This window comes from Echinops telfairi, unplaced genomic scaffold (genome assembly GCF_000313985.2).
Source record: "Echinops telfairi isolate 266 unplaced genomic scaffold, ASM31398v2 ScPeMD7_7425;HRSCAF=8463, whole genome shotgun sequence".
NCBI lineage: Eukaryota > Metazoa > Chordata > Mammalia > Afrosoricida > Tenrecidae > Echinops > Echinops telfairi.
Window position 1 is genome coordinate 8301173 of NW_022111325.1, and position 26181 is coordinate 8327353.

Below are 26181 nucleotides of genomic sequence, written 5' to 3' on the forward strand. Positions count from 1 at the left end.
AAAAGGTGAGGGGCGATGGAGGATGATGTAAGATATGGAAAAAATAATCTGTAACTTATCAAGAGTTCGTGAGGGAGGGTGAGCGAGGGAGGGAGGGAGAAGAAATGGGGGGGCTGATATCAGGGGCTCAAGTGGGAAGAGAATGCTTTGAAAATGATGATGGAAGCATATGTTCAAATGTGCTTGACACATTGGAGGAATGTATGGATTGTGATAAGAGATGTAAGAGCCCCCAGTAAAAGTATTTTTTAATTAAAATAAAAGCATGGTCAAGTGCAAACGAAAACAAAAACAAAAACCCAGTGCGTCTCAAAGGTCAACCCTGAGAAGAAGGAAGTGAGAAAGGTGACGCAAAGCTAAAAATGATATTGCGCATCCAGCGAAGAGTCTCAGTAGCCTTTTGTCGAGGAGTCCATGCAGGTTAGACCTCACCCCCTCCAGAGTGCGGGCGCTCACACAAGCACGGACAGGCGTACACACCTTTGTGGAAATTGAAGGAAATTCTTCCTCCTTCGTGCTGAGAGCTGAAAGTGAGACAATCATGGCGGGTCCAAAGAGATCCATAGAAGACTGGGCTCCAGGACCTTGCCTGACTCATCGGCTGAGGATTCCATCCAACAAACCCTCTCCCACCCCTTGGGCCCCTCTGCTCTTCCTCCTCATGGGTAAGCACCAACTCTGCTCACCACTGCGTACCCCGAAGCTAGGGCTTCTCTGGCGCTGTTCGCGTCCTCTCCTTACGGCAATACCGGCTGACTATACCTTGTTCTGGGTCCGCATGTGCATGTGTATTTATTCATGTGTATAAGTGAGTGTATGCGTGTTCCCCCGCCCCCAATAGAGGGTATTCTAGTCCTCATCGCAAATAACTAAGATCACACTACATTCCTCTTACCATGACATTTATTTTCCAATTAAAAAAAAAAGGGTTTGTGCCTGCTCAGTGTAGATCAAATCCACAGCAAGAAGCAAGAAAACACCCCACCCCACCCCATCCCAGCCGGCTTCCAGTGTGCCAGGGAGGAGCAGACTAGTTGGCGCTCGTTTCTCTGTATTCCTGGTGTTTCTCAGATCTCCTGGACCAGGCTTCACTGGGAGGTCTCCGGTGGGCCTGGGCGAGGTGATCTCTAGCCTTGCTCTGCTCAGTGTTGGCATTGTTCTCTTTTCTCTAAGGGCCTCCTTCTTCTTCAAGGATGAACCCCTGCCAGTCGCTAGGAAATATCTCCTAGCAGCATGGGGGCGGCCAATACCACCCAGCAGGCAGAGCTGATCCAGGACTCCATACCTACCGCCAAGGAAGGTCATCAGCCACCTGGGATCTCAACCACCTGGGAGTGTGGCCGTACTGCCCTCAGCGATTGGTTTATCCCGGAGCCCTGAAGGATGGGACAGGTGGCACGAAGTGCCGAGGAGCGGTTGTTGGGAGGAGGAGGAGGGAAGCTCTAGAAAAAAACCCTACGTTTGTGGGTGGGAGTTGGGGAGCCTGGACCTCCGTGGCAAGCAGCAGGAAACGTGAGACTGGTCGCTCTTCACTTTCAGTTTTGTTCTTACTCATGGGAAAAGCACATTGGAAGTTATCAGGGCCATTGTATTCACACCCAGCCCTTTGGCTGCGCCTTGTTCTGTAGGTGAACAGGAAAGAAGCTGCATCCAGTGTGACTGGAGCCTCCGATGATCCATGCAGAGGAAGGAGTTCTGCACCAAGTAGTCTCCTCCTCTCTCTGACTCCACACATTAAGGTGACTTTACATCTTCCTCGTTGCCATAAAAGGCAACATTTTTAATGTTTTTAGGTAAATAGGATTAAAAGACCCCCTTAATTCAATATCTGCACATTTCATGTTAAGGCCGCACTCCAGCACTGACTAGAAGTGTAAGCCTCTGGTCCTTAACTGTGTAATGGATTTAGCAAAGCAGATCACGTTAAATCATTTGATAGATTCGAGATGGCCTGCATAACCTTCTTAGGACATAGTACGTAGAAGTTACGATTGTTGCCACACTGGTTATTATTACATGCATGCTTTTAAAGGATTGAAGGCTAGGCAAGCCCAATGCAGCGGCCGCATCAAGGGCTCAGGCACCGGCCCAATTATGAGGTCGGCACAAGGCGTGCGGTATCTCCTTCAGTTGCGCACGTGGTCCCTATGGGGTCTGAACTGACTTGATGGCACCTAGCAACAATAACTACAACAAAAAGCCAAATTCAATTGTCATTTCCATTGCTCCATCTTTTATAATTTATCAAACATTGTCGTTAAAAGAAATAAGGTTGATAACTTGGACCACTGTCCCTACGCGGAGAGCAGTTTTGCTGCAATAGCTTTTGACCTGCAGGGCCCACATGCGGCTCCCCACTCCCAGACATAGTCTGTGAGGCCGTGTTTCTCTCTGACAGGAGGAGAGATGCCATCAAAGCATGGTCATATGCACCAGCACTCCCTGGATAGGGTGGTCGGTACTTCCAGCCTAAGGGTCACCATTTACATGAAATCTAGCCTCTGCAACCTACCATCCCTGTCACCTCAGGAATGTGACTTTAGCTCTCCCTCTATTATGGGCTCACTAGTTCACTGACCATACCATAAAGTCAATGATAACTCATGGTGACCCTATAGGACAGAGACGAACTGCTCCATAGATGATTATGAGTGTAATTATTTTCAGGACCAGCAGTATCATCTTTTCTCTCATATCAATAAGGACTAAGTTTAGAATAATTTGGGGAACTAAAGGAGGTGATTCATATAAAGTACTTGATGCACACCTAACACTAATAAGTAGTTTATTCTGGATGGAACACATTTTCACAACAACTCAGCATCTATCTTTGAGGTAGCTCAGAATCCACCACAACTACCTTCTCACATCCAGGCTACTTCCCAGGTTCTCCCTAGGTGCCTCTCCTCAAGGCTCTGGTGCTCGGCTAGTGCAGATCTGGGCAAAGAACCCAGACATTTACAACAATGGGTAGTCTCCTTGTCTGTGTATCCTCTAACAAATAGACCTTTGAGCAAAGAACTCAGACATTTACAACAATCGGGGAGTCTCCTTGTCTGTGTACCCTCTAACCAATAGACCTTTGAGCAAAGAACCCAGACATTTACAACAATTACGGAGTCTCCTTGTCTGTGTATCCTCTAACCAAAAGACCTTTGAGCAAAGAACTCAGACATTTACAACAATTGGGGAGTCTCCTTGTCTGTGTACCCTCTAACCAATAGACCTTTGAGCAAAGAACCCAGACATTTACAACAATTGAGGAGTCGCCTTGTCTGCATACCCTCTAACCAATAGACCCTCTAACCAAAACCCCTCAGGTTTTCTACCTCTTTCTAGGCTGGGTGTATGCCCCTCATCTTTCATTAAACTTTTCTCTTCAATTTTCCACCCAGAATTCCTGGAGAACTCTGGGAGCTAAACCCATCTGACTTAATCTAGAATCCCTAGAGTACTCTCTAGCTGCAGAAGTCATGGGATCTGGGAATTCAAGCTGGGATTTCCAGCAGACACACAGAATCTCTACATGAAAGTCAGGTGCCTTGACTGAAAGGTGGGCTCCTGGAAGCCTTGGTGACAGTGTTTATCAGGGATTCTGAGGACAGAGAAGTTCTCCCTAGCAAACCCAGGTAAGCCAGAGATCCTAGGATCAGATAAGGAAGGTGGGGTGAGACAAGGATGAGAGATGCTCCTTTTGTGCCCATAATGGGTTTTTTTAATGAAAATTTTCAACAATTCAGAAAAGGCTAAAGAGTTTACAATGAATGTCCATATACATACCTACTACCTAGGTTCTAAAAAGTAAGAATCCTATCTCAAGCCTCTATCCTCAGTGCCTGACATTTCTGCTCAACACATGCTCACTGAGTGAATCAATGAATGAATGAATGAATGAATGAATGCCAGCTTGAGGTCTCCAGCAGCTTCTCCACATACCTCTTCTGTCTCTGCAGGACTGAGAGCCTCGGGTGAGGATGCTGTTTCAACAAACATAGTGGGGACTTTGGGGAAGTCAGTGACTCTCCCCCTGAACATCTCAATGGACACAGAGATTGAGCATGTCATATGGATTCATCTCCAAAAGGCAATTGTTATCATGCATCCAGGAAGACCAGTTACCTTTTTGGACAAAAGCTACCAGAGCCGAGTAAGCATCTCCAGTCAGAGCTTCTCTCTGAGCATCAGCAACCTGATACAGAAGGTTGAAGGGTCCTACAATGCCCAGATAAACAACGTGAATTCTAACTTCATCACTGAAGAGAGATTCACCCTGCACATCTATGGTGAGTTCCAGAGAGCGTTTCTAAGTTTTGATCTTTATTTGGTAGGACAGATTTTATTTTTATTTTTGGAATTTATCTCTCTAGGGTAAATAAGACTATCTCTTTTTTGTGTGTGCCCATTTCCATATATAAAGATCTCAAGAGTCAAAGGCGCATCCATAAAATCTTCACATATTACGTAATTTTCATATTTCCTGGAACTTGTCCCCGACTCACACACTTTTGGACCACCTCCCATTTCTTCTCTCAAACAACGCGACAGCAGACACGCGTATGCAGTGTCCACGCTGTCAGAATGGCAGGTTCCCATCCCCGAGTGTCACAGACTGTGTTCCGTTAAATGTTCTTTGGGTTTGGAGAACAAAAGGACGGTCTGAAGAGGCAGGATCAGGGCCGGAGGCAGGGTACGGTGAAATTTCCCAATGAAATTCTCATAGGCACACCCTTGCTAACATGGAAGAACGAGAAGGTGCTTGGGAGCCCTGGTGGTGGTGTGGTTAAACACTGGCTGCAACCCGCATGGTCTGCAGTTTGAAACCACCAGCTCCCCCAAGGGAGCAAGACAAGGCTTCCTACTCCTGCAAATAGTTCAGTCCCAGAAACACACCGGGGTCACAATGAGTCGACATTGACTCCAGGGCAGTGAGTTTATTGGTGGTGGAAAAACTCTTCGTGCAACATTGCTTGCCTTTTTCTCAGCAAGGTGGTTTTCAATGTTCTTAATGTTTCTTCATAAGAAGCCTTCATGGTGGCCCTCTGTCCTTCCAGAAAATTTCAGTGAGACTACTCTTTTGTAATCCCAGAAAGACGATTGCCATGACCTTCGGAGCTGACCTCTGTGCTTTCAGTCCATCTTTGAGGGCTTCTCAGTTTTCCTTAAACACTTGATGCATCTAAACCCTGTGTTACGGAAGACAGCATTCCGTGAACTTATTGCAAAGCCTAAATGATTGTGAAAGACCCTTGAGTTTTATTAAAAGATTGATGCTAGCGCCTACTTCAAAATAGATTTTTCCCCCCACGTGGCCAAAAAACAGTCTCCATTCTTCTTCGAAGGCATCCTAACAAGTCTAAGATGAGACACCTAGTTCTTAGTCCTCCACTAATCACAGAGACAAGTTTAAACACACTTTATCTGGAATCAACCATGTCTATATGAACTGGAACCCTAGGAGAATATTTGGTTTTATTTAAGCATATGTGTAATCACATAAAACAATATGTAAGAAACACTGTTAATTTTTTAAGTGCAGATCTATATATACTCATATAATATGCTGATATATATGTGTGATCACTCATATATATCAGCATACTGTATATACATTTCTGAACTTTAAAAAAATAAGTGTGTGCGTTGTCTACATATGTAAATGCATATATGTATGTTTGTGAATATATGTACATATGCAAGATGACATCTGTATATCTTGTGGAAGAATCATCAGGGAGTTCATACATTTTCCTGGGGAAAGCAAATAGGCAGGAGGGGCGGGGGCAACAGTAGGAGAGGTAATGACCTTGTTAAGGGTGTACTATTTTTATTTCTTTCAATTGTGTACATAGATTACCTAGGCACAAATCGCATTTAATTATAAAGTCAATTATCATTAATGATGAGCACACACTATGGAGAGAAGAGACAGAACAAAAGTGAAGGACGGGACCAGGAAGAAGCTCAGGAAGAACACCGAGTTCTAAACACAGAGGATTCCTAGCTGGGGCCACTCATTACAGAGGCAGAGCTAGCGTTTCATCCATCCACTGTTTCACCACACAGCCAGGAGTGCCTTCCCAGGCCAAGCCAGGACAGAGCTGTTAGCACAGAGGTACTGAACCAGTTCTCAAGATGTTCACATTAGCGACAGGGAGGGAAAGACTTACTTAGACTATATAAATCAGGGTGAGCCATAGGACTAACCCCTGTGCAGGACATACTAGGCAAGAAGATAGGTTCTCACCCCAACCTCCAGTGGGAAGCTGAGAGAAAACGCTGCTGGAACAGGAAAGCCTGACAGCCCTGCTGCTTGGTCCCCCACCCTCACCATCTTGTTCCAGGGCTCACCCGCCAGGAAGGGTCTGACTAGTCTTCCTTTGGCTGTGTTCCCGCAGGGCAGCTGCAGAAACCCCAAGTCACACTTAATGCCACAATGAATGACAGTGGCTCCTGTAACATCGCCCTGACGTGCTTCATGGAGAGAGCGGAGACAAGCGTTCAGTTCACATGGACCCGAGCAGAACCCCATGCTTCTGAGTCCCACGAGGGCTCCACTCTCACCATCTCCTGGATGCTCTGTGACCCGGATCTGGTGTACACCTGCAGCGCCACCAACCCTGTCAGCCAGAACAGGTCCCGCCCTGTCAGTGTCCAGGAGTTATGCACAGGTACCTGACGCCACTCAGGACTCCAGGGGATTCCAGAAACAGTTTGATTTATTGTAGGTGCTGGCAGGACACATACGTGGATGGAAAGCAAGAAAACAGACTTGAAGAATCCTTTTGCTGTCCCCTCAGGACACTGAAAGAGGTCGGCAAGGGACTTGGGAACTCCCTGGGTAATCTGAGAACACCAAAGACAGAGGAAGTGAGAAGAGAGTCTAGAATTTGTTTTTCTTGGGCAGTTAGGAAGACAGGATTTCCCTTAGGAGCACAGACAGGGAGGGCAGGAGAGGTCTGGTCTATAGGGGTCAGTACCAGGAAGAACGGGTGATCATGGGAAAGCAGAAGGAAGCCTCATCAGAGGCTGGGGGGGAAGGGTGTTGACTTGGGCAGGCTGACTGAAGGGCAAGGGAGGTGGGAGATCGTGACTGAGCTGCACTATCTCGTCTCCGACAGCAGGTCCAGGAGCTTTCGGAGGAGAAGCAATGAGGGAGACAGTGCTGGGGATCCTGGGGGAGTCTGTCACCCTGCCCCTGAAAGTCCCAGCCAATCATAGCATAAAGAAAGTTGTCTGGAGGTTTAACACATCAATTCTCAGCAAAGCGTCAGGGGAGGTAACAGCAGAAGGCTCACTTACTGAGTCCAAGGAAACGGAGAAGGACAGAGTGCTGGTCTCCAGCCAGGACTACTCCCTGAAGATCCGTGAGCTGAAGATGGAGGACGCTGGCCCCTACAGTGCCTACGTGTGCTCAGAGGTCACCTCCACGAAGCACTTCGCCCTGCGCATCCACTGTGAGTCTGGACAGCCCGTTTATCATTAGATTCCTTCCCTCAAGATTTCCCCTCTTTGCTGCCGTCCCTGCTTCCCACCTTTCCCGTCCCTCTCCTTGTACCGAAATGCCTCAGATCACTAAGGGTGCTATGCAATTCACACCTGTCCATTCACAGGAGGAACATTATAGCCAGGGCCTGGAAAACCCTACCTGCCAAGACTCTGCTTCCTATAACCCTCTAGGAAGGCCCCCACCACCCACTCCCAGGAACTTGTGCCTGCTTTCGGAATTGGTTATCAGGTGGGATCAGAAACTCTCCAAGCTGCCTTTGTATAGAACATTGGCATTTTTGATAAGGGTTAGAGCCGGCTGTATTGGATATAGATGTTTGAAGAGAAAGCCCCTGTCAGTATTCAGGTGGCTCTGTGGCTCTGAGAGTGTGGCCACTCACCTCCCTTCATCATGAGAGAAAGAGGTGCAGCCTTCTCCCTCATTTCCTGGGCTTCATATGGATTTTGATCCATCACTCTCATTCCTAGCCTTTTGCAAACTGGTGCTCTGAGTTTAAGCTCCAATGCCATTTTAAGTGAAAACATAAACCAGGAGCAAATAACCTTTCTGTTCTTTCTTTTAAAATTGCTAATCATGTTAGTTTCCTCACTCCTTGCCATTTAGTCAATGCCAACTCTTAGCAACTACACAGACCTGGAAGAACGGCCCCCTTTGAATTCCAGAGACTGTCACTGCTTGCAGGAGTCGGGCTACTGTGAAACAGTTTCACAAAGTGAGTGGCTTCCACCAACGTCAATGTGTTGCCTGACCTTGCTGGGGGCTGAATCCAAAGTTAGAGTTTCCACTATGTTTCTAGCCATGTTCCCCCTGAAGGCTCTAGGGGAATTTCCTTTCTTAGCTCTGTTTCTGGCACTCCCAGGTGTTCCTGGAAATGGAGATGTACCTCCTCATGTAGCTGTCTCTACTGTCAGTCCCTCTCTGCCTCTTCTCTTCTATTGGACACCACTCTAATTGGATAAAGACAGACTCTAGCCAGGTGCGACTTTATGTGAACTTAACTGCTAACATCTTCTATGACTGTTTCCAAACAAGGTCACAATCACAGGTACCAGAGTTTAGGATTGAAATGTAAGGAGGTTGGGGGAAGATGACTGGCAACCCAATTCCATCTATAACATGAACACTTACTGAGCACCTACTATGTGACAAGTACCATGTCTACCTGCATTGACTCACATAAATAAATAAATACGATAGTAGGACCCCAAATTTAAGTCTTTGAAGAGTTTTCAAAGCACATAGAAGGGCTGTTTTTTTTCCTAAATAATTTGTGTGTGTTTACGGCTGTGAAAATACCATATAGAATGATATCATATCTTTTTTTCAGATTGCAATGACTACTTTATTTCATACATGAGCATCAGTGGCCCAGAGAGGTGACGTGACATGCCTACAATTTCATTGCTAAGGAAGAAAGGGGCGGGCACACTCCAAAAGGCCAGTGACACTTGATGGCCTAGCACTTACCCAGCCCTAACACTGGGTCAACACATAACTCTAGCAAAGATATTTTGAACACGTAAAGACATAGGGGTTCATTGGGTAAACCTGACACCACACTGGGCTTGCCTTTCTCCTCACACAAGGAGGCTGAGGAAGCCAAATATCCCTGCAATGCTAGGCCCCGAGGATGGCATCTGCAAGGATACCCTAACCTGCTCTGTGGACTAGTGTGAAGATGACCTTTGTAAGCAGGTAGTTGAATAAACAAAATGAGTTGAGACCGAGTAGTTTAAGAAGTTTATTGGGTCCAAACCCAGACTCAGCGCTGAGGGGCGATACCAGACCCCAAGCTAAGACTGGCGACAAACTTTTATAGACGTACAGTTTACTGGGTCACACAGAAAGAATGTGTTACTTTGCATTATCTTTTAACCTACACCAGCATGTGGTTTTCTAAGAAGCTGCAGAATATTTGTGCAGTTAAGCTGACCTTTAGACAAGCTTGGGATCATCCTGTTTGCTTCCGTTCTTATTGCAAACCTAGAATAATTTCAATTTCCTTATCACCCACAACAATTTCAGCTTCCTTATCACATTCTTTATCACGTTCTTCATGACACTCCGTATCGCATTCCCTCTCACATTCCTTATCACATTCCTTATCACAATGCCGAGATATAGCTCTGAACGTGCTAAAACTCCAACAGAAGATGCATTTGAAGTGTCTTTGAGAGTAGAGCAAGGGAGGGTGGGGGAGAGAACAACATATTCCAACCAAAGTATAATGGGAACCACTTACATAATTTTGCATTTTCTAAAAATCATACTAAAAAGGAAAACTGTGGGAAACAGCACTGGGAAGAGAGTGTATGTAGGCAAACTCTCAACTTTCCTATGTTAAGGAATGGGGGGGGGGGGCGGTGTCGAGGCTCCCATGGAAGAAACCTTCACGTTTGTAGGTTGGAGATGTGTCCCACTCACATTCTCCTAAGTAAAAGTTATTCTCCATCATGTCCCCCCATAATAATGCCAAATGTAAGTTGCTACTTGAAAACACGTGGCCACTGAATATACTCTTGAAGGCTCTCTGACTGAAGGCTGCCTGCCATCAAAAGCAATCATAATCTATTTCTGCCCCATCCTAAGTAGGGCCCACTCTTCTGATAATCACAGATTATTCCCCTGGAGAAGAGCTCAAAGACACCTAACGTCAAGCCAGGTCAGAGACAATCAAGATTAGACTGCCATATTGACTCCACCCATCTTCCTGTCACATGCATGCCTGTAGTCCAACCCTTCTGGTTATGTATGAGCTTACCATAGCTTGCTGGCCCAAGATGATAAAAGTCTGTGGGTCAATAAAAGTATGATCTCATTCTGATTCTGTTCTTCATGAAACCGATAAGCCCTTGCATGCTTTATTTTGTCTGAGGTCTCTTTAATTCACTCCTAATTACACAACTGCCCCTGGGACCAATTCAGTTGTGGGGAGGCTTGTCCCCCACAGGAAACCTTAAAGTTCATTTTCATATTTTATTTAATCAAATATATCCAGAATATCATATGAGAGAGATTAAGTGTTCTGCTCCCCTTAAAGAGTTAGCCTTGGGGTGTTTCCATCCTGCCCTATCAGGTTGTTAGGAATCAGAATCAACTCGATGGCAGTGAGTTTGGGGTGAGAGTCCATAATATTATCATTACAATGTTTCATTTTTTAGCTCGTGTTTTTAAATTTCCCATGAAATTGTTATTGTCTTCTTTGTATTAACTTTTTTAAAATTTAATATGTATTTTACAGCATATCACAATTCAGATTATAAATACTCATGGGCATACTGGATGTGATTTTAGACTTGATAAAGTTTACAACTGCAAAAATATATTTACATATCCCTTTTGCTTCAATATACTTAGTAATTATAGTATCAGGTGCAAATTTTTCATTTAATGTAAAATTTGTTTCTAAAACTAGCCACATTTCATGAGCTTGCACAGTGCTGATTATAATACTAAAAATCATAGCATTACAGATTTGTGGCGAAAAGTATATGGGAAATTAATCTGAAAAAGGACACAAATAACCTATGGAAAAGGCTATGTGAGTTGTTTTTAAAAGTAGCCTTAATGGCTCTTAGTAAAGGAAAACATTAGTCTAGGCTTTTGTGCTTTTTAGCATAATCTTCACAAAAATGCTATGAAGGCGATATTCCTAGTATTCCCCATTATATTAAGACACTAAGTCTCACAGGGACAAAGAAACTTACACAAGGTCACACAGCAAAAGCAAAACTGGGACTCTGAGTTCAGGAACCAGAAAGAAGGGATGGTCTACACAGAGTCTGGCAGATGTATATAGATCCTGGCTCAATAGGCATCTAGACTCCTTCCATCAGAAGCCTGGAACCCCTCAATCACCACTGGCAGAAAGGGGAAGTATATGTTAGTGGTAAGTATGCTGGGAATCAGAGAGATTGCTCAAATACTCAAATACTGGCTCGGGTACTTACACCCTGTGTCACTGAGCAAGTCATAAATATCTACAGCCAGGGACTTATTTGCTATCACAACTTTGTGGCTAGAATACATCTAGTTGTTGGATGGAAATAACTACATCTACACAATCATGGATTTTTAAGAGGAAGGATCAATGGCCATCAAAAATGATCTATCATTTACTCCTATCTCAATTGTCATCATTTATATCAATATCACTCATTTTTCTCTTTCAAGGTCCTGCAAGAAGTACGAAGCATTGGATCATTCGCTCACTGATGTTTTTTGCCCCACTTCTATGCATTTGGATTTGGTTCATTTGGAAACAAACGCAACGATGTGAGCTTGCTGAAATCAATGATATATGCCAGCACTCTGTAATCTCTCTGAGGCTTTCCTTTTGTCTGGACAATTTTCTATATTCACTTAATCCCCTTCTACCACTTGTCTCCCAAGATCTCCCTTTTTCTTAGAGGGATGGCAGTGATGAGACAGGGTGTGGTTGCAGCTCTTTAGTCATAGACCATCAAAATCTAACTCTAACTAGTTTAAACAAAAAGCATATGTAATTGAAGGGAATTTTACTACTTATTAGTCACATCATCTGTCAGAGGAAACCAGCCTCTAACAACTGAGGCACAATTGTATGATTATAATATATAAAGATCATAGTAAGGTCATAGAAGATAGGAGAGAGTGTAAAATAAAGGATCAGACACATTTTGTGGTAGCATGCTCACCTCAGGACTCTTGGTGGTCCATGTGTTGGTGAGAGAAGAGAGAGCAGGAGAAAGAGCATCTTTACTATCTTGGGATATTTATAGGTAGCCATAAGTCATTCATATTCAGTAGTCACTTACCTCACAAGGTGGGTGATAACCACAGTAAAGTCCCTGAGCTCACAGGTGAGGAGACCTAATACCCACATTGGGGGCAGGTATGAGTGGGGATGGATACTGCGGCAGGAGGAGATAACAACAGAATGTCCACTTCTGTAGGGAGATAGACTCAACCATGTGCTCACTTTAAGGCATCGGTGTTAGGGGAGAATCTGTAGGAATGATATTTAAAGCAGGATTATGTACTTGGACTTTAACTTATCAAAGTGATAGTTTTCCTACCATGGAATACTAGCTTTCCAGATTCCCTCTGTTATAAGTCAGAGAACAAAGTCCTGGTCATATTTCCATCTGTTAGTTTCCCCCAATCATCAACCTGTGGGAAAGGCAGGAATTATGTTGGCCTTGAGGACAAATCCATATATTCACTGCTTTCCCAAAGCTGCGTTCTTGGCTTTTTGTGCTTAGCTCAATACTGGTCCCTCTTACTGTGATAGACACCAGCCACTAACCTGTGTGTCCAATTATCTGTGCTGGATTTCTCCTCCGTGGCTCTCCTACCAACCACAGGTAATGGAAACTGCTGAAACCACCCTCCTCACAATGTAAACGGGAATCCAGATGTATTTTTCCATGAATCTCATTTATTCCTTGTCTTCAGGATGTTCAGGACTAGGAATTCTGAAGCAGCAAGTTGGGGGCTCTTCTAAAGCCACTATTTTCCACTTGATGAGAAAATTCTCAAGCTTATTTTAGTTACTAATTGCTACTCCATAGCTCAAAGCCTTATCCTCTTGTCAAACCATGAAGGGCCCTCCTCCACTGCCTCCTCCTCTCTGCACCATGCTCATCTGTTCTTTAGATGAACACTCTCTGGCAAACGAATTCTTGCAATACGTAGAACATGGAGGATCTGTACCATTACTTTGCAACTTAACCTCTAACACCAGAGTTATATGAATGGTTCTCTTTCTCCAACTAGGGCAAACATTTGCATGATTAGACAGTGGTCTATGGAGGAAAAGGTTTTTAATTGTCATATTTTCATCCCCTTGATTTGGTGAACTAAAGGGTTTGATATCTCCTTTGCATAGTTCAGTCCTCAGTTCTACAGTGAACAAATACTCCAAAATCCTTGTCAATAACTTGACTGATTATGCCTTCCCTAGTCCAGTCCACATGTCTTTACTTCCATAGAACAGACCAACCAGTCATAGCCTGGCCTCATCTTCTAGTTTCTCATCAGCACAATGCTTAGGGAAATGCAGACATCCAGGATTTGTTAACTGTTTTCTTATCTCTCCTAGCTCACAGGGAAACCACGACCACCACAGAATGAGGAACCTCCTGAAATTCCTACTTACGAAAATTTCACCTGAAAAGAAAAACTGGTGTGTGTGTATGAGTGGGAGTGTGTGTGACTTCTTTTTAAATGAGACTATAACATCAGTAAAGAGAATGCAAAATTGATGTGTGCCTAATACCCTCCTTGGGATTTGGATGTAATTATTTACAATCCCTAGATCTCAGGCTGGTGTGCTTCTTCCATGTGGTCTTAGTTGATGCCTCACTTAGATGGCTGCTTGCTTAAAGAGAAGCCTTTAAGAGTCTAGACACTATTTTTTTCTGACAACAAGGCACCATCTAGTTTCTTCACCACACTTTGCTGTAGCATCCATATCTCCAGGGATCTCTTTATGAGGGTGAGAATCAAGCAGGTCCATGTCCAAATAATTCATTGTTCTTAGATTGGAGCTAGAATTAAGAGTGTGCCCAAAATCCATCTATGAGGAAACCTATTTTAAAGTTAAAGTTATAAATATTATTGTTTACAAAACACAGAACCTAATTGAGGCCCCTCACTTTTGCATGTCATCTAAGACTACAGTTCCCATTGGTTACTTCCCAGGACACATACAGAGCATGCCCTTGCATTTGCTTTATGGGCAAGAGCATTGCTGGCCCTGCTGGCTGGAACTGATAAATCAGCAGACACGAGTGTGCAAGACTGTCCTCTCAGGATGGATCACAGTACTTTTATTTTTATCTCTTAATATAAGTCGTCCTTGCCCATTGGGTCCATAGGGTGAATGTACTAAGACTATTAGAGCCAATTTTTAGAAAGAAATTGTGTAGTTCCAAGAAACTCACAATCAAAAGGAGTTTCAATGATACAGGAGGGGACTCTGGAAGAAAAATGTCAGCATAGTTGTTACAGCGGTAGGTGCCTTACAGCTTAAACAACATGGGCACACATGCATTTTTCAGTGAGCACATTCTCATGCACTGGGATTGATATCCGTTTCACTCCGTGACCTGCCCGCTCCCTTCCACGGTGGCACTCACTGTTCCCTGTGTCCTGTCAGGTTGTCATCTAGGGTCTTGGCTGTGAACAACTAATACCCCTGTTTTGTCAATGCATGAGGCGCATGACTGTCTTGCTTACTGAATAAACCCACTCTGAAGCCAGACTCCTGCTTGGGGCCCAAGGGCTGCAGGTGTCACTGTCCCCCTGATGTGCTTGCTGTCATATCATTTCCCCTTTCAACTCACTGCATGACTTCAAGTGCCTCCAAGGGGCCTGGACCGACCAGCCTTCACCCCATCTTCTAAAGCAGTGTTTCCCAAAGGGGGCAATACCATCCCCTGGGGGACTCTGGAGCCATCTGGAGGTGGGGGGAGGTGCTGCTAAAGCAGATACCTACACTTTACCCTGGATTATGAGCTGTAGTTAAAAAGATTGTAATCACCAGGGAGGCTAAGTAATTTTTTCCCCCTAAAAAGGCCAAATGAGCTTAGGAACCAATGGAAACAGTTACTAAAATGAACACTACAGATATCCTCACACAGTCGTACAGATTGATGGGAAATTATAACTATTGCAGCATCATTTAAAGCAAAAGACTGGAAATAACCTAACTGTGCATTAATGGAAGTCCACTTAAAACATGGTAATGTGTCTTAAAGAAAAGGCCAACTTTTATTAGGAGGTAATTAACTCTAAAAGACTCGGAACAAAACAAGGCCCAGGACAGCGTGTATATATGCCACCAGTTGAATTCAAAAGTAAATGTATATGCTCCTGTAGGCATATGAAAGTCATGAAGAGTCAGCAAGTTTGGTGAGGAAGAGGACGGATAACAAGGATTTTCTTCCCAAGTGTAGGGATCTGGTATTCCTCAGGAATCCGCTGGAGCACCTGCAGCAACATGAAGAAGACAAAGCGAACAGTGGCATGGGCCAGGATGCCTCACTCTATCCGCCCCATCCCTCACAGGCTCCCTGGCCAGCTATGTGGGGGCCAAACTAAGAGCATTGGCAGTAGTGGGCACTTGCCCTGACAGCTACACAGCACAGCATATGCTGTGCCCAGTGTGTTAGTCTGGGTAGACTAGAGAAACAAATCCATGGACACATATATGTGTATAAGAAAGAGGTTTAGATATGAGAGCAATTGAACATGGAGAAAACATTCCAGCTCAGTCCAGATCAAATCCATAAGTCCAATATTAGCCCATATGTTCAATATCAATCTATAAAGTCCTCTTCAGAGTCATGAAACACATGCAATGAAGCCAAATGCAGACAATCACAAGCCAGTGGGTATAAAGTCTTTAGGTCCAGTGGCATTGTAAGCATCTCAGAGCTGTGGCTTCTGCAGCTTCAGAGGTCTGGTTACATCCATGTGGCTTGTCTTCTGCAATGTCTCCCAGGAAATGGCAGAGAGAGAGCAGTGTCTTCCGCCTCCAAGGAGGAAGTATCAGATTTCTCAGAATTCTCAGGAGGCCATGCCCACACAGAAGTCTCATTGACTATCTCCATATTGACAGCCTGGACTCCACCCCTATACTCTTAATCCTTAAAATGACACCAGATTCGGTGACTACCACACCCAGCATGGAGAAGACATTGAGGAAGTATCTGTGGTCACTGTGAAAGGGGCCTGACTAGCCCTGGATCCCATGGCAGAACCATGACGAGCAGCCGGGACAGCACATGGAGGACTTTGGATCCTACATCCTATATCTCACCCTCCTGGCCATCATGAAATTGGCCCTGTGACTTGCTTCAAAGGCCACCAGACCCATCCTCTTCTAGCCATGACAATAGCTTACAGCTGAGCTCAGTCTTCTGTGGCAATGCACCACAACTCATCGCTTCTAGGAGTTGGCCCAATAGCTTGATTCTCTTCTAGTGAGTTACAGCCCTGCACCACCCCTCACTACAAAAGCCACCAGGGATCTGGTATAGCCAGGAGTGAGGGGGATAGGGATCTGCTAGGCCTGTGTTTTCTCCCACCTGGTGTGCTGGCAAGCATGACCCCAGGGCACCACAGCCTGACCCCAAGTTGTCCATTTGACACACTCAGCCCTGCTGTGGCACTAGCAACAACTTAGTGACCTATTCATAGGTACATGGACCCCTGCAGCTACTAGGTGCTGAACAACCTCAGTTCAGGAAGCAACACCCCGTTCTGTTACTTCTGCCTCCAACACCACCTCTCTGAACACCAGAGGTTAACATGGCAGCTGCTGACGGAAACTGGAGTCTGTTATGCCATTAGCGGCCTCCTGGACCCCCAGATATCCTTTGCTAGGACCCCCTCCACTGTGCCCCTGTATATCATCCTGCTCCAAGCCCATGCTCCTCGTTCCTTGTCCCCGTAGCCTTATTTCAGGCTTGTCATCCACATACACAGAGATGCTCATGAAGCAACAAAAGCAGTTGGCCCTGGCACTTCAGGAATTCCTCTTGTACACGTTCAGTGTGTACCTGATCCTAGATCTGCACATGAACCCTGGCCAGGGCCCCTCGAGAGTTCCTCAGGATGGGCAGCACTGGTGGTACCGAGCCAGCCACTGAATGGATGGCTCATGTCAGCTTTTATGAAGCATAGCACCAGCTCCAATTCACCACCTCCTTTTTGCTGGACACATTGGTCATTGGCCTGGCCATGTGCCCTGACTACAGCAGTTGCTAGCTTTCACCACTTCCACCCTCACTCCTGACCCTGTCCATGAGCTGCCACCGTCAGAGCAACCTCTCAGCCTGACCGTCCATTCAGCAGCCCTGTAACCAATGTCTGCTCACAAAAACTGGGGAAGTCTTTGAATGAAGAGATAACTCCAGTGACACTTGGAAAGTGGGTTTGGTTAAGGAAACCCCTAACTGCTCCCCAAGTTGCTCTAGAAAAAGTAACCAGGGGGACATCAATATATAGGCCTGAAGAAAGCATCCCTTCTCAGGAGGGTTTGTGATTCACTTCACCTTAGTGTTACTTCAAGAAGCACAGAGGGACATGTGGCTTTCCCTGCCCACCATGGTCATTCCCGCAGACCTCATGCCCCCATATCTAGTGATGGCTGCTCCAGCCCAGCTACTGTGGGATGGAAACACACTTTCCCAGCTTTGTCTCCCCCAAACATATGCCAAACATTAGAGGCTGTTTGCCAGCACATGGTAGGAGGTCAGATGCTTAGAGATATTCTCCCTGAAGGCATTCAGCCATCAGACTACTGTCTGATCCACTGTAGGTGGGGCTCACGCCCTACTGCTAAGGATAGTAATTGTTTCCATGGAGAGCCAGAGAACAGGTCAAACCTGCCCAGTGACATCCAAAATTAGGCTGCCATCCTGAATCTAGGATCCACCCATCTTCTCACATGTGTACCCCCAATCCCTCCCCTTCCTATTGTGTGTATAACCCTGGATCATCCCTCTCTCATTACTGTATTACCTATAGTACAATCCCTTCCTGTGACATATGTCCTTCCTGTAATTAGGGGCCTTGCATGCCCCCAAAAGAGATATAGTCCTTGGTTAGAAATAAAGAGCTCTCTCTCCCCAGTCACCCCCTCCTCTGGCCCTTGCCTACCTCCCTGCCCGCCCCCAACCCATCACTCTCTCCCCTATCCTCTCTCCCCCTGTCCTCTTTCCCCACCCCCTCACTCACTCCTGCAATCCCCACCTTCCACATCCTCACATGGACCACCAAGCAGCGCTGAGGTGAGCATGCTGCCATGAAATGTGTCTGACTCCTTCATTTCACTCTCTCTTATTCTCTATGACTTTACCATGATCTTTACATATGATCGCTGTACAATTGCACCTGCCAGGCTGTGATGATTTGTTAGTGTCTGGCTCCCCTGACAGGCTACAGCACATGACTTTCCCATAAGGGATACCCCAAACTGTTAAAAAAGAAGGCCCTAGATGACATGCCCTCCGTTGGCCCCATTTCACATCCAGTCTTGTTCCTGGAAACCCCATCTTGAGGCTTGATTCACATCATGGACGGTTGCTCTTGGGCCCTGGCTTAAGGCTACACTCCTGATCTCAGCTTGCTCTCAAGCTCCTATGAGGTACATCTATCTTACTCTGCGTCCTGCCTCGTATTCTAGCTTGTATCAGCCAAGAGTTTGGGGAAACTTCTGGAGCTCATCCAGTGTCTGTCTTAACTACCTATGCAGGAAGGTCTTAATCAAGTGTCCCGGGGTATAGAGTAGTCCTTACAATAGGCAAGGGGGGAAAAGAAAGAATGTTATGTCAACATAAGTAAGAAACATAGCAGTGCCAGCTCGGCAAAGAGACTTGGAATTTCAATTAAGTAGTAGACTTGTTTTGATGCATACGTGTTGGACTGCTGTGCTGTTACACTTTCAATAGATGTTCAAGTGTTTAAGATGCCCCTTTATGTAAGTTTCCCATATTTACCTAATTCTCCTCCTTCTTGCCAAATTTGAATGATTAAGGACTACAATATCGCTTGCTTCCCCTGATTGTGAATTCACTGACGCCCCCTAGCAAGACACACCTATTCCTGAGTCACACTCACAATACTGTCGTGCAAACTTCTGCCACAGACACCTTACATTCATTTTCTCTAATGTTGACATTCTGCTGTGTTAGGCCAGGTTGACTAGAGAAACAAATCCAGTGGCACTCATGTATGTGTGAAAGAGAGCTTTTTATCAAAAAGTAATTGCATATCAAGGAAGCATACCCGTCCAGTCCAACTCAAGTCCATAAATCCGACACGAGTCCATAAGTGCCTCTTCACATTCACGAAGCCACAAGCAAGGATGCAGAATGCACTTTGATCACAGGCCGGTGGGTGCAAAGCCATGTGGATCCAATGGTGGTGGCACTGGCAGCCATCAGCGTGAGGCACCAAGAAGTCGAAGGCAGAGAGGGGAGTGGGAGAAGTCCCCAGGACCCTCCTTATAAGGAGGTCACGACCACAAGGAATCACCATCAGGTTGTGACCTGATTGACAGGCTAACCTCTAACCTCCACCCGTACATTTTTATATATCTTCAAGCTGACATGAAATTATGTAACTACCACATATTGTTATACTCTTGCATATGGAACATGCAGTCCAAATGACTTTTATGAGAACAGGAGAAGTTTTTGAATGAAGAGATGATTTCCAGAACACTTGGAAAATGAGTTTGGTTAAAGGAATTCCTAACTGACCCCCACATTGTTCTAGACAAAGTAATCAGGGAACATCAATAGCTAGGCCTGAGAGAAGACAACATCCCTTCTAGAGAGGTTCCCATCTCATCCCACATTAGTGCAGGTGCACAAAGGAAGCAGTGGGAGACGTTCTTCCTTACTGTAGTCACCCCTGCTGACCTCAAGGTCACATGTCTGGAAATGACTTCTCCAGAGCAGTCACTGTACATGATTCCTCCATAAGGGATACCCCCAACCGTCATGAACGAAGAGCCTAGACGACAAGCCCTGTGCTGCCCTGTGCTCCACAGAGCTGCTCCCCGTCGTCACCCTTCGTGTGGCTGTCACAGGTCCTCCCAGGGGCAGGCAGGATTCAGACTCAGCAGAAGCCTCACTTCTGCTCGCTCACTGACTCGCTCATTGCATGGATCGTGATCTTTGCAGGGCATCAGTATGGACATTTAACAATCAGACACATGATATTACACTTGGTACCTTAGTATACTCCCAGTAAAGCTTGCCAGGTGAAGAACTGCCCAGCCCGGGGCACATGAAAGGCCATCAGCAGTCGGGGTCAGTGTCACTAGTGTTCATCTGCACTGCTGTGACGCCCATCATCGTCTACTCCCTCTGTGTTCGCCGAACCCTTATCTCCACGTTAATCCCCAACACCTTTCTCAAGGTCCCCAGCTCAGATGGCTCTTTGAATATATTTCTCTAGTTTTGACTCCTGGCAGATTCTCTTCTCTATAACATCACATATTTGTCTTAAATCCATGTGATAAATAAGGCTGGGGCAATTAAACAATCAACTCCTGCAATCTCACCCGTCGGGGTTCCTAGGCAGCCTCATCTCTGTCTGGCCACAGAGTCTACCCTGAGCTCACCACAGACTGGCTAAGAGACTAGCTTAAAGCCGCAGGGTGAACAGTGTACTTTCCTGTGTCCAGTTGCTTCAGTCTGGAGGATTCAGCTATCTGACCTTCCTCGAATGTGTCTTCAGCACTAGAAACGTTAGTATGATACTGCTTCTGAGGAATTTTGTAAAATAACCAATTTATATTTCTAATAGCATGTCTTTATAGATCAGCCATCATGTGTTGCACACAAAGCTGCCTCACTATCCTGCTTTCATTTGCTTTGGTTTTTCTGTTCAGAGAGGGACTTGGTTTACACCCTGTACTCTTACTCTTGCCCAGTCCACTTTGTGACCCACTAGCCAGAGGTTAAAGTATAAGGGGAAAGGCCAACCCAGGCCACCTTAGGAGACTTGCCCATCTGGGCACAAGAAGCTAGAGGAGGCTGTCTAATATACCTCTAAGTCACCATTATCTTGTCTTCTTGGTCTGGAAAATTATCCTGGACAGGCAGGTTGGACAGAAATGTAGTCATCCAGTTTGCAGTAAAGGGAAGACAAATAAGAACAAAAAACAAGAAAAGGTAATCTCAATGCTAAGAATAATAAATGTAATCCTACATTTACATTACATTTTATTCATTACAAGGACTTGGACTTGATGTGGAGCCTTTTGTGAACTACCCAACTTCTCCATCTCTTCTTGTTCCCACCTGGAAGCTGAGAGATCCTATTGAACAGCTTGCTCTTAAACTGACTCTTAGAAACCCATGGCAGACTCCCATGTCCTACTTAGACTATACACTCTTCTGCAGAGACCCGTGGGACATCATCCTTGGACTGTCCTCAAAACAGAGGCTGGTTTGCTGGAGCGGGGAGGAGAGCCTCAGCAGCTAGGAATAAACTTGGAAGCTTTGCAGCTCCTTGAGGCTCAGCCGAGAAGGATTCTGGGATCTGATGTGTATCTCTCCAACCTACCGAAAGAAGAAGAAAAGTCAGGCCCTCTCATTAGGATATCTGCACAACCATCAGTGGAATATGAATTATTATCTTCACTTTTCAGATTAAGAAAATAAAGTTCAAAGCAATGAAACAAACTACTCCATGTCAAACATTCATACAAAGCAAAGGAGCGACTTGAATCTAATTCTCTTGTCTCCAGTTTCAGCGCTCTTTCAACCACAGCTTGTTTTGTTAGAATCCCAGTGAGCTTGCTTTGGTCCACACAGTATCCTTCATGGGCCTGGACTGTCACGTTGGCTTCAATGTTGGCTACAGATAAAGGGCAAGGAACCCAGCAGGCACTGCTGACTCAAAGTAAACACCTCAGGTTGCTGTACGGTTTTTACTAATCCACCAACCCTCTGCCTTGTGGCCAAAGGCAATACCATTATTGAACCACAGGTAGTGGCTGTGGTATAATATAAGACTAATAGGAATGGGGTCTTCTCTAAATCTAAATCTCTCCAAGGGCCAATGGAAACTATAAGTATGCCTACCTCATTGGACTGTGTGAGGCTAACTGAAATCATTCATGTGAAACCTCTGACAGAGGGTCTTATAGGAACAAAGTCAGCCACCATGGTCAGGTGGCTTTAACAATGTCCACCCCAGCAGTAACTCAAGAACACCAGTGTCCTAGAATGACTCCCAATTACTTGATAAACATAGACAATTGTTATTATTTTTTAGCTGATAACCCTCTCTGTCCCTACAGGCACATTTATGGGAAAAACAGAAATCCAATATGCTGCCCATAGTCTGTAGACGGTCCTATTATAGACGTCAGGCTCCCCAATTGTCGGCAAGCTCCAGTGTGGTATGATCTTAAGATGGTTGCTAATCCTCCTTAAGTCTCAAGTGTCTTATTTCTAAAGTGATGATTAGATTAGAAGAGCCTTAAAATCCCTTCAACTTTGAGACTCAGTGAGTAACATTTCTGTAAGGCTGGATTTCAGGGCTTTGGAGACTCAACCCATTCAGAAGAAGGTCCAGAATCTTACCTTGTCATAGATGGTACTATTGAAGGAAGGACTCTGGTTCTTCACTTCGGATTCAGGCTTAAAAAGCAAAGAGTTAAGAGGGCTTAGCATCGTAATAAAAGTTATGACTGCTTCCAAAGGAGACTCATAGCCCAGAAAGTATCTATAATACCCTCAGACAGAAGTGAACAGGACCTCCTACCATAGAAACTAACCATCGTGCTTGCTGTCTCCAAGGAAGGCATAGCTCTTTTTTGCAAATGATATGATATTCTTTGAACCAGAGTTAGAAACAAACCCATATATACCTAAAATCCACACATCACATATACACACACACGTAATTAAAACACTTCTAACACTAACTTATTAACAATCTGTCACATGTAGATAACACAAACTTGCTTACTAAAAGTGAGGAGGACTAGAAGCACTTGCTCATGAAGATCAAGGTTACAGCCTTCAATGTAGACTACAACTCAATGTAAAGAAGGCCAAAATCCTCACAACTGGACCAATAGGTAACATCATGATAAATGGAGTAAAGATGGAAGTTATCAAGAACTTAGTCTTGCTTAGATCCACAATCAGTACTCATGGAAGCAGTGGTCAAGTGATCAAAAGACATGGTGCATTGGGTAAATGTGATGCACAAGAACTCTTTAGAGTATTGAAAAGCAAGGACGTTATTTTTTTTTAATCATTATATTGGGGGCTCATGCAACTCTTATCACAATCCATACATACATCCATTGTGTCAAGCACATTTGTATATTTGTTGCTATCATAATTCTCAAAACACTTTATTTCTACTTGAACCCTTAATATCAGCTCCTTGTTTCCCCCTCCCCACCCCCTTTTCCTCATGAACCCTTGATAATTTATAAGGTATTGTTATTTGTGTCATCTCTTACACTGTCCGATGTCACCCTTCAACCACTTTTCTGTTGTCCATGCCCAAGGAAGGAGGTTATATGTAGATCTTTGTCATTGGTTCCCCCTCTCTACCCCACCTTCCCTCCACCCTCCCGGTATCGCCACTCTCACCACTGGCCCTGAAGGGTTCATTTGTCCTGCATTCCCTGTGTTTCCAGTTCCAATCTGTACCAATGTACATCCTCTGGTCTAGCCAGATTTGTAAGGTAGAATTGGGATCATGATAGTGGTGGGGAAGAAGCATTTAGGAACCAGAGGAAAGTTGTATGTTTCATCGTTGCTACACTGCACCTTGACTGGCTTGTCTCCTCCCCACGACCCTTCAGTAAGAGGTTGTCCAGTTGCTTACAGATGGGCTTTGGGTCCCCACTCCTCACTGCCCCTCATTCTCAATGATATGATTTGTTGTTCTTTGATGTCTGATACCTGATCCCTTTGACACCTCGTGATGGCACAGGCTGGTGTGCTTCTTCCATGTCGGCTTTGTTGCTTCTCAGCTAGATGGCCACTTGCTTGTCTTTATTCAAGCCTTTAAAACCCCAGACAATATAACTTTTGATAGCCAGGCACCAACCCTGCCCAGAAAAAAAGCTGCAAGTGTTACTAAAAGGAACCCTAGACTAACAATGAGGTCAGACACCCTGAGTGTGGTCCTGTTGGGTCATTAACAATGGCTAGTGTTGGGTTTTTTTAATCATTTTATTGGGAGCTCTTCCAGATACCATATCATTCCATAGTTTCATCACATCAAGTAGTATTGTACCATTGCTACCACAGTCAATTTCAAAGCATTTCTTTCTTCTTGAACTCCTTGATATCAGATCCCCTTTATCACCTTCCTCCCCTACCTTATACTCTCCCTTTTGTTTCTTCCCTATAATTGGTTGGAGTTTTTTGACATATCTTTCACAATCCAAAATACAAGGGGGTACCCTACCCCCCAAAACTCAGAAAAAGGCTCCAGTGGGTGGAGCTTGCTTAGTATGCATCTTTCCTGATAGGCGAGCATGGAGCAACTTGCTGATTTAGTGTGCCTAGTGGTGTCACCTGGGAAAGTTCTCTCTGGTCAGAGTGATTTTTTTCATTAAAAACAGTTTCACTTGAACTGCATTTTTTGTGATGGCCAATTTAAGAGAAAAGTGTGCAACTGTGAAATGGGGTTTCCTGCTCAGGAAAAATGTCACGGAAATTGTTGTGATATTGAACACAGCTTATAAGGAAAGCATTATGGAAAAATTCAATGTATGAGGGGTTTCCTTGTTTCATAAAAGGTGAAATGTCAATCTATGACAAACCTCATTATACATATCTGTTATCTTCCCAAACAGACCAAAATATCAACCAAATGTGTGCACTTGGATCAACAAACAGAAGTCCATCAGACGGCTATACATATCAGAGAGCACAAATTGAAATATCTAGGGATATACCTGACTAAAAGAACAAAAGATCTCTATGAGGAAAACTACAGAACACTATGACAAGAAACCAAGACTGACCTCAACAAATGGAAGAATATCCCATGCTCGTGGATTGGAAGACTCAATATAGTAAGGATGCCAGTTCTGCCCAAGTTTCTATATAAGTTTAATGCAATCCCGATACAATTACCCTCATCGTTCTTCAAAGAAATGGAAAAACTGATTACCAACTTCATATGGAGAGGGAAGGAAGAAGCCCAGAATTAGCTGAGAACTCCTCAAGAAGAAAGACACAGTGGGAGGGCTTGCTTTACCTGACTTTAGCACATATTATACAGCCACAGTTGTCAAAACCGCATGGTATTGTTGTTTGACAGGTATTCAGACCAATGGAAAAGAACTGAAAACCCAGAAATAAAATCATCTGTATACTGATCTTTGATAAGGGCCCAAAAAATATCCAATGGGAAGCAGATGCCCTCCTCAACAAGTGGTGCTGGGAAAAAATGGGTATCTACCTGCAGAAAAATGAAGACCCTTATCTCACTCCATGCAGAAGAATAAACACAAGGTGGATCACAGACCTCGAGGTAAAACCCAAAACTATTAGGGCCATCAATGAGGGAATTGGGACCAACATGAGAAATTCAGCACAGGGAATACATAGGCTATCTGAAATAGGGAAGGACACACACGCAGAGGAGGCACAAATTGACAAGTAGGGTGTACTGAAGATAAAACACCTGTGTACATTGAAAGAATTCACCAAGAGTATAATAAGAGAGCCCATGGACTGGGAAAATATCTTTAGCAATGACACATCAGACAAAGGTCTTATTACTAAAATCTACAATGCTCTGCTAACTTCCAAATACAGGCATGTATATATGTAAATATATTTATATATGATGATGGGGAAATAGATCTATGTGCATATATTTCTAGGTTTAGTATTAAAGGAGCAGCTGGACATTGAGTCTCCATTCAAGTACTGCCTCAATGCAAGACCACTTTGTTCTATTAAACTGGCATTCCATGATGCTCACCTTCCCGACAAGATTGCTGAAGACAAAGCGGGTGCATAAGCAAAGGTGGTGAAGAAAGCTGATGGAGTCCGGCTATCAAAAGTTATAGCATCTTGGTACCTGGCTATCAAAAGATATAGCATCTGGGGTCTTAAAGGCTTGAAGGTAAACAAGCAGCCATCTAGCTCAGAAGCGACAAAGCCCACATGGAAGAAGTA

At 44.6% G+C, this 26181-nt stretch overlaps 2 protein-coding genes across 3 annotated transcripts in view; one reads left to right on the forward strand and one right to left on the reverse strand.

Moving 5' to 3' along the window:
* The first annotated feature begins 541 nt into the window (after nt 1–541).
* LOC101641385 (T-lymphocyte surface antigen Ly-9-like) lies at nt 542–9178 on the forward strand. The gene is made up of 6 exons (XM_045298376.1): nt 542–665; nt 3921–4283; nt 6396–6668; nt 7122–7454; nt 8835–8883; nt 9094–9178. The coding sequence occupies exons 1-6, from the start codon at nt 542–544 to the stop codon at nt 9176–9178; spliced, it is 1227 nt and encodes a 408-aa protein (XP_045154311.1).
* Nucleotides 9179–21184: 12006 nt separating this feature from the next.
* Nucleotides 21185–26181, reverse strand: part of CD244 (CD244 molecule) — a 66797-nt gene continuing 61800 nt past the window's right edge. For both annotated transcript variants that reach the window (XM_045298458.1, XM_045298457.1), the window contains exons 7-8: nt 22603–22659; nt 21185–21573 (exon numbers count right to left, since the gene is read on the reverse strand). In XM_045298458.1, the coding sequence (XP_045154393.1) occupies nt 21493–21573; nt 22603–22659 (138 nt within the window). In that variant the 3' untranslated portion in view covers nt 21185–21492. The remainder of the gene's footprint in view (nt 21574–22602; nt 22660–26181) is intronic.

Excerpts from the sequence above, each read along its gene's own strand:
- LOC101641385 (XM_045298376.1), top strand. The coding sequence starts at position 542 with ATGGCGGGTCCAAAGAGATCCATAGAAGACTGGGCTCCAGGACCTTGC. Across the intron at positions 4,284-6,395 it reads ATTCACCCTGCACATCTATG|GGCAGCTGCAGAAACCCCAA; the intron begins GTGAGTTCCAGA and ends GTGTTCCCGCAG. Across the intron at positions 8,884-9,093 it reads AGCATCAGTGGCCCAGAGAG|GAGGCTGAGGAAGCCAAATA; the intron begins GTGACGTGACAT and ends TCCTCACACAAG.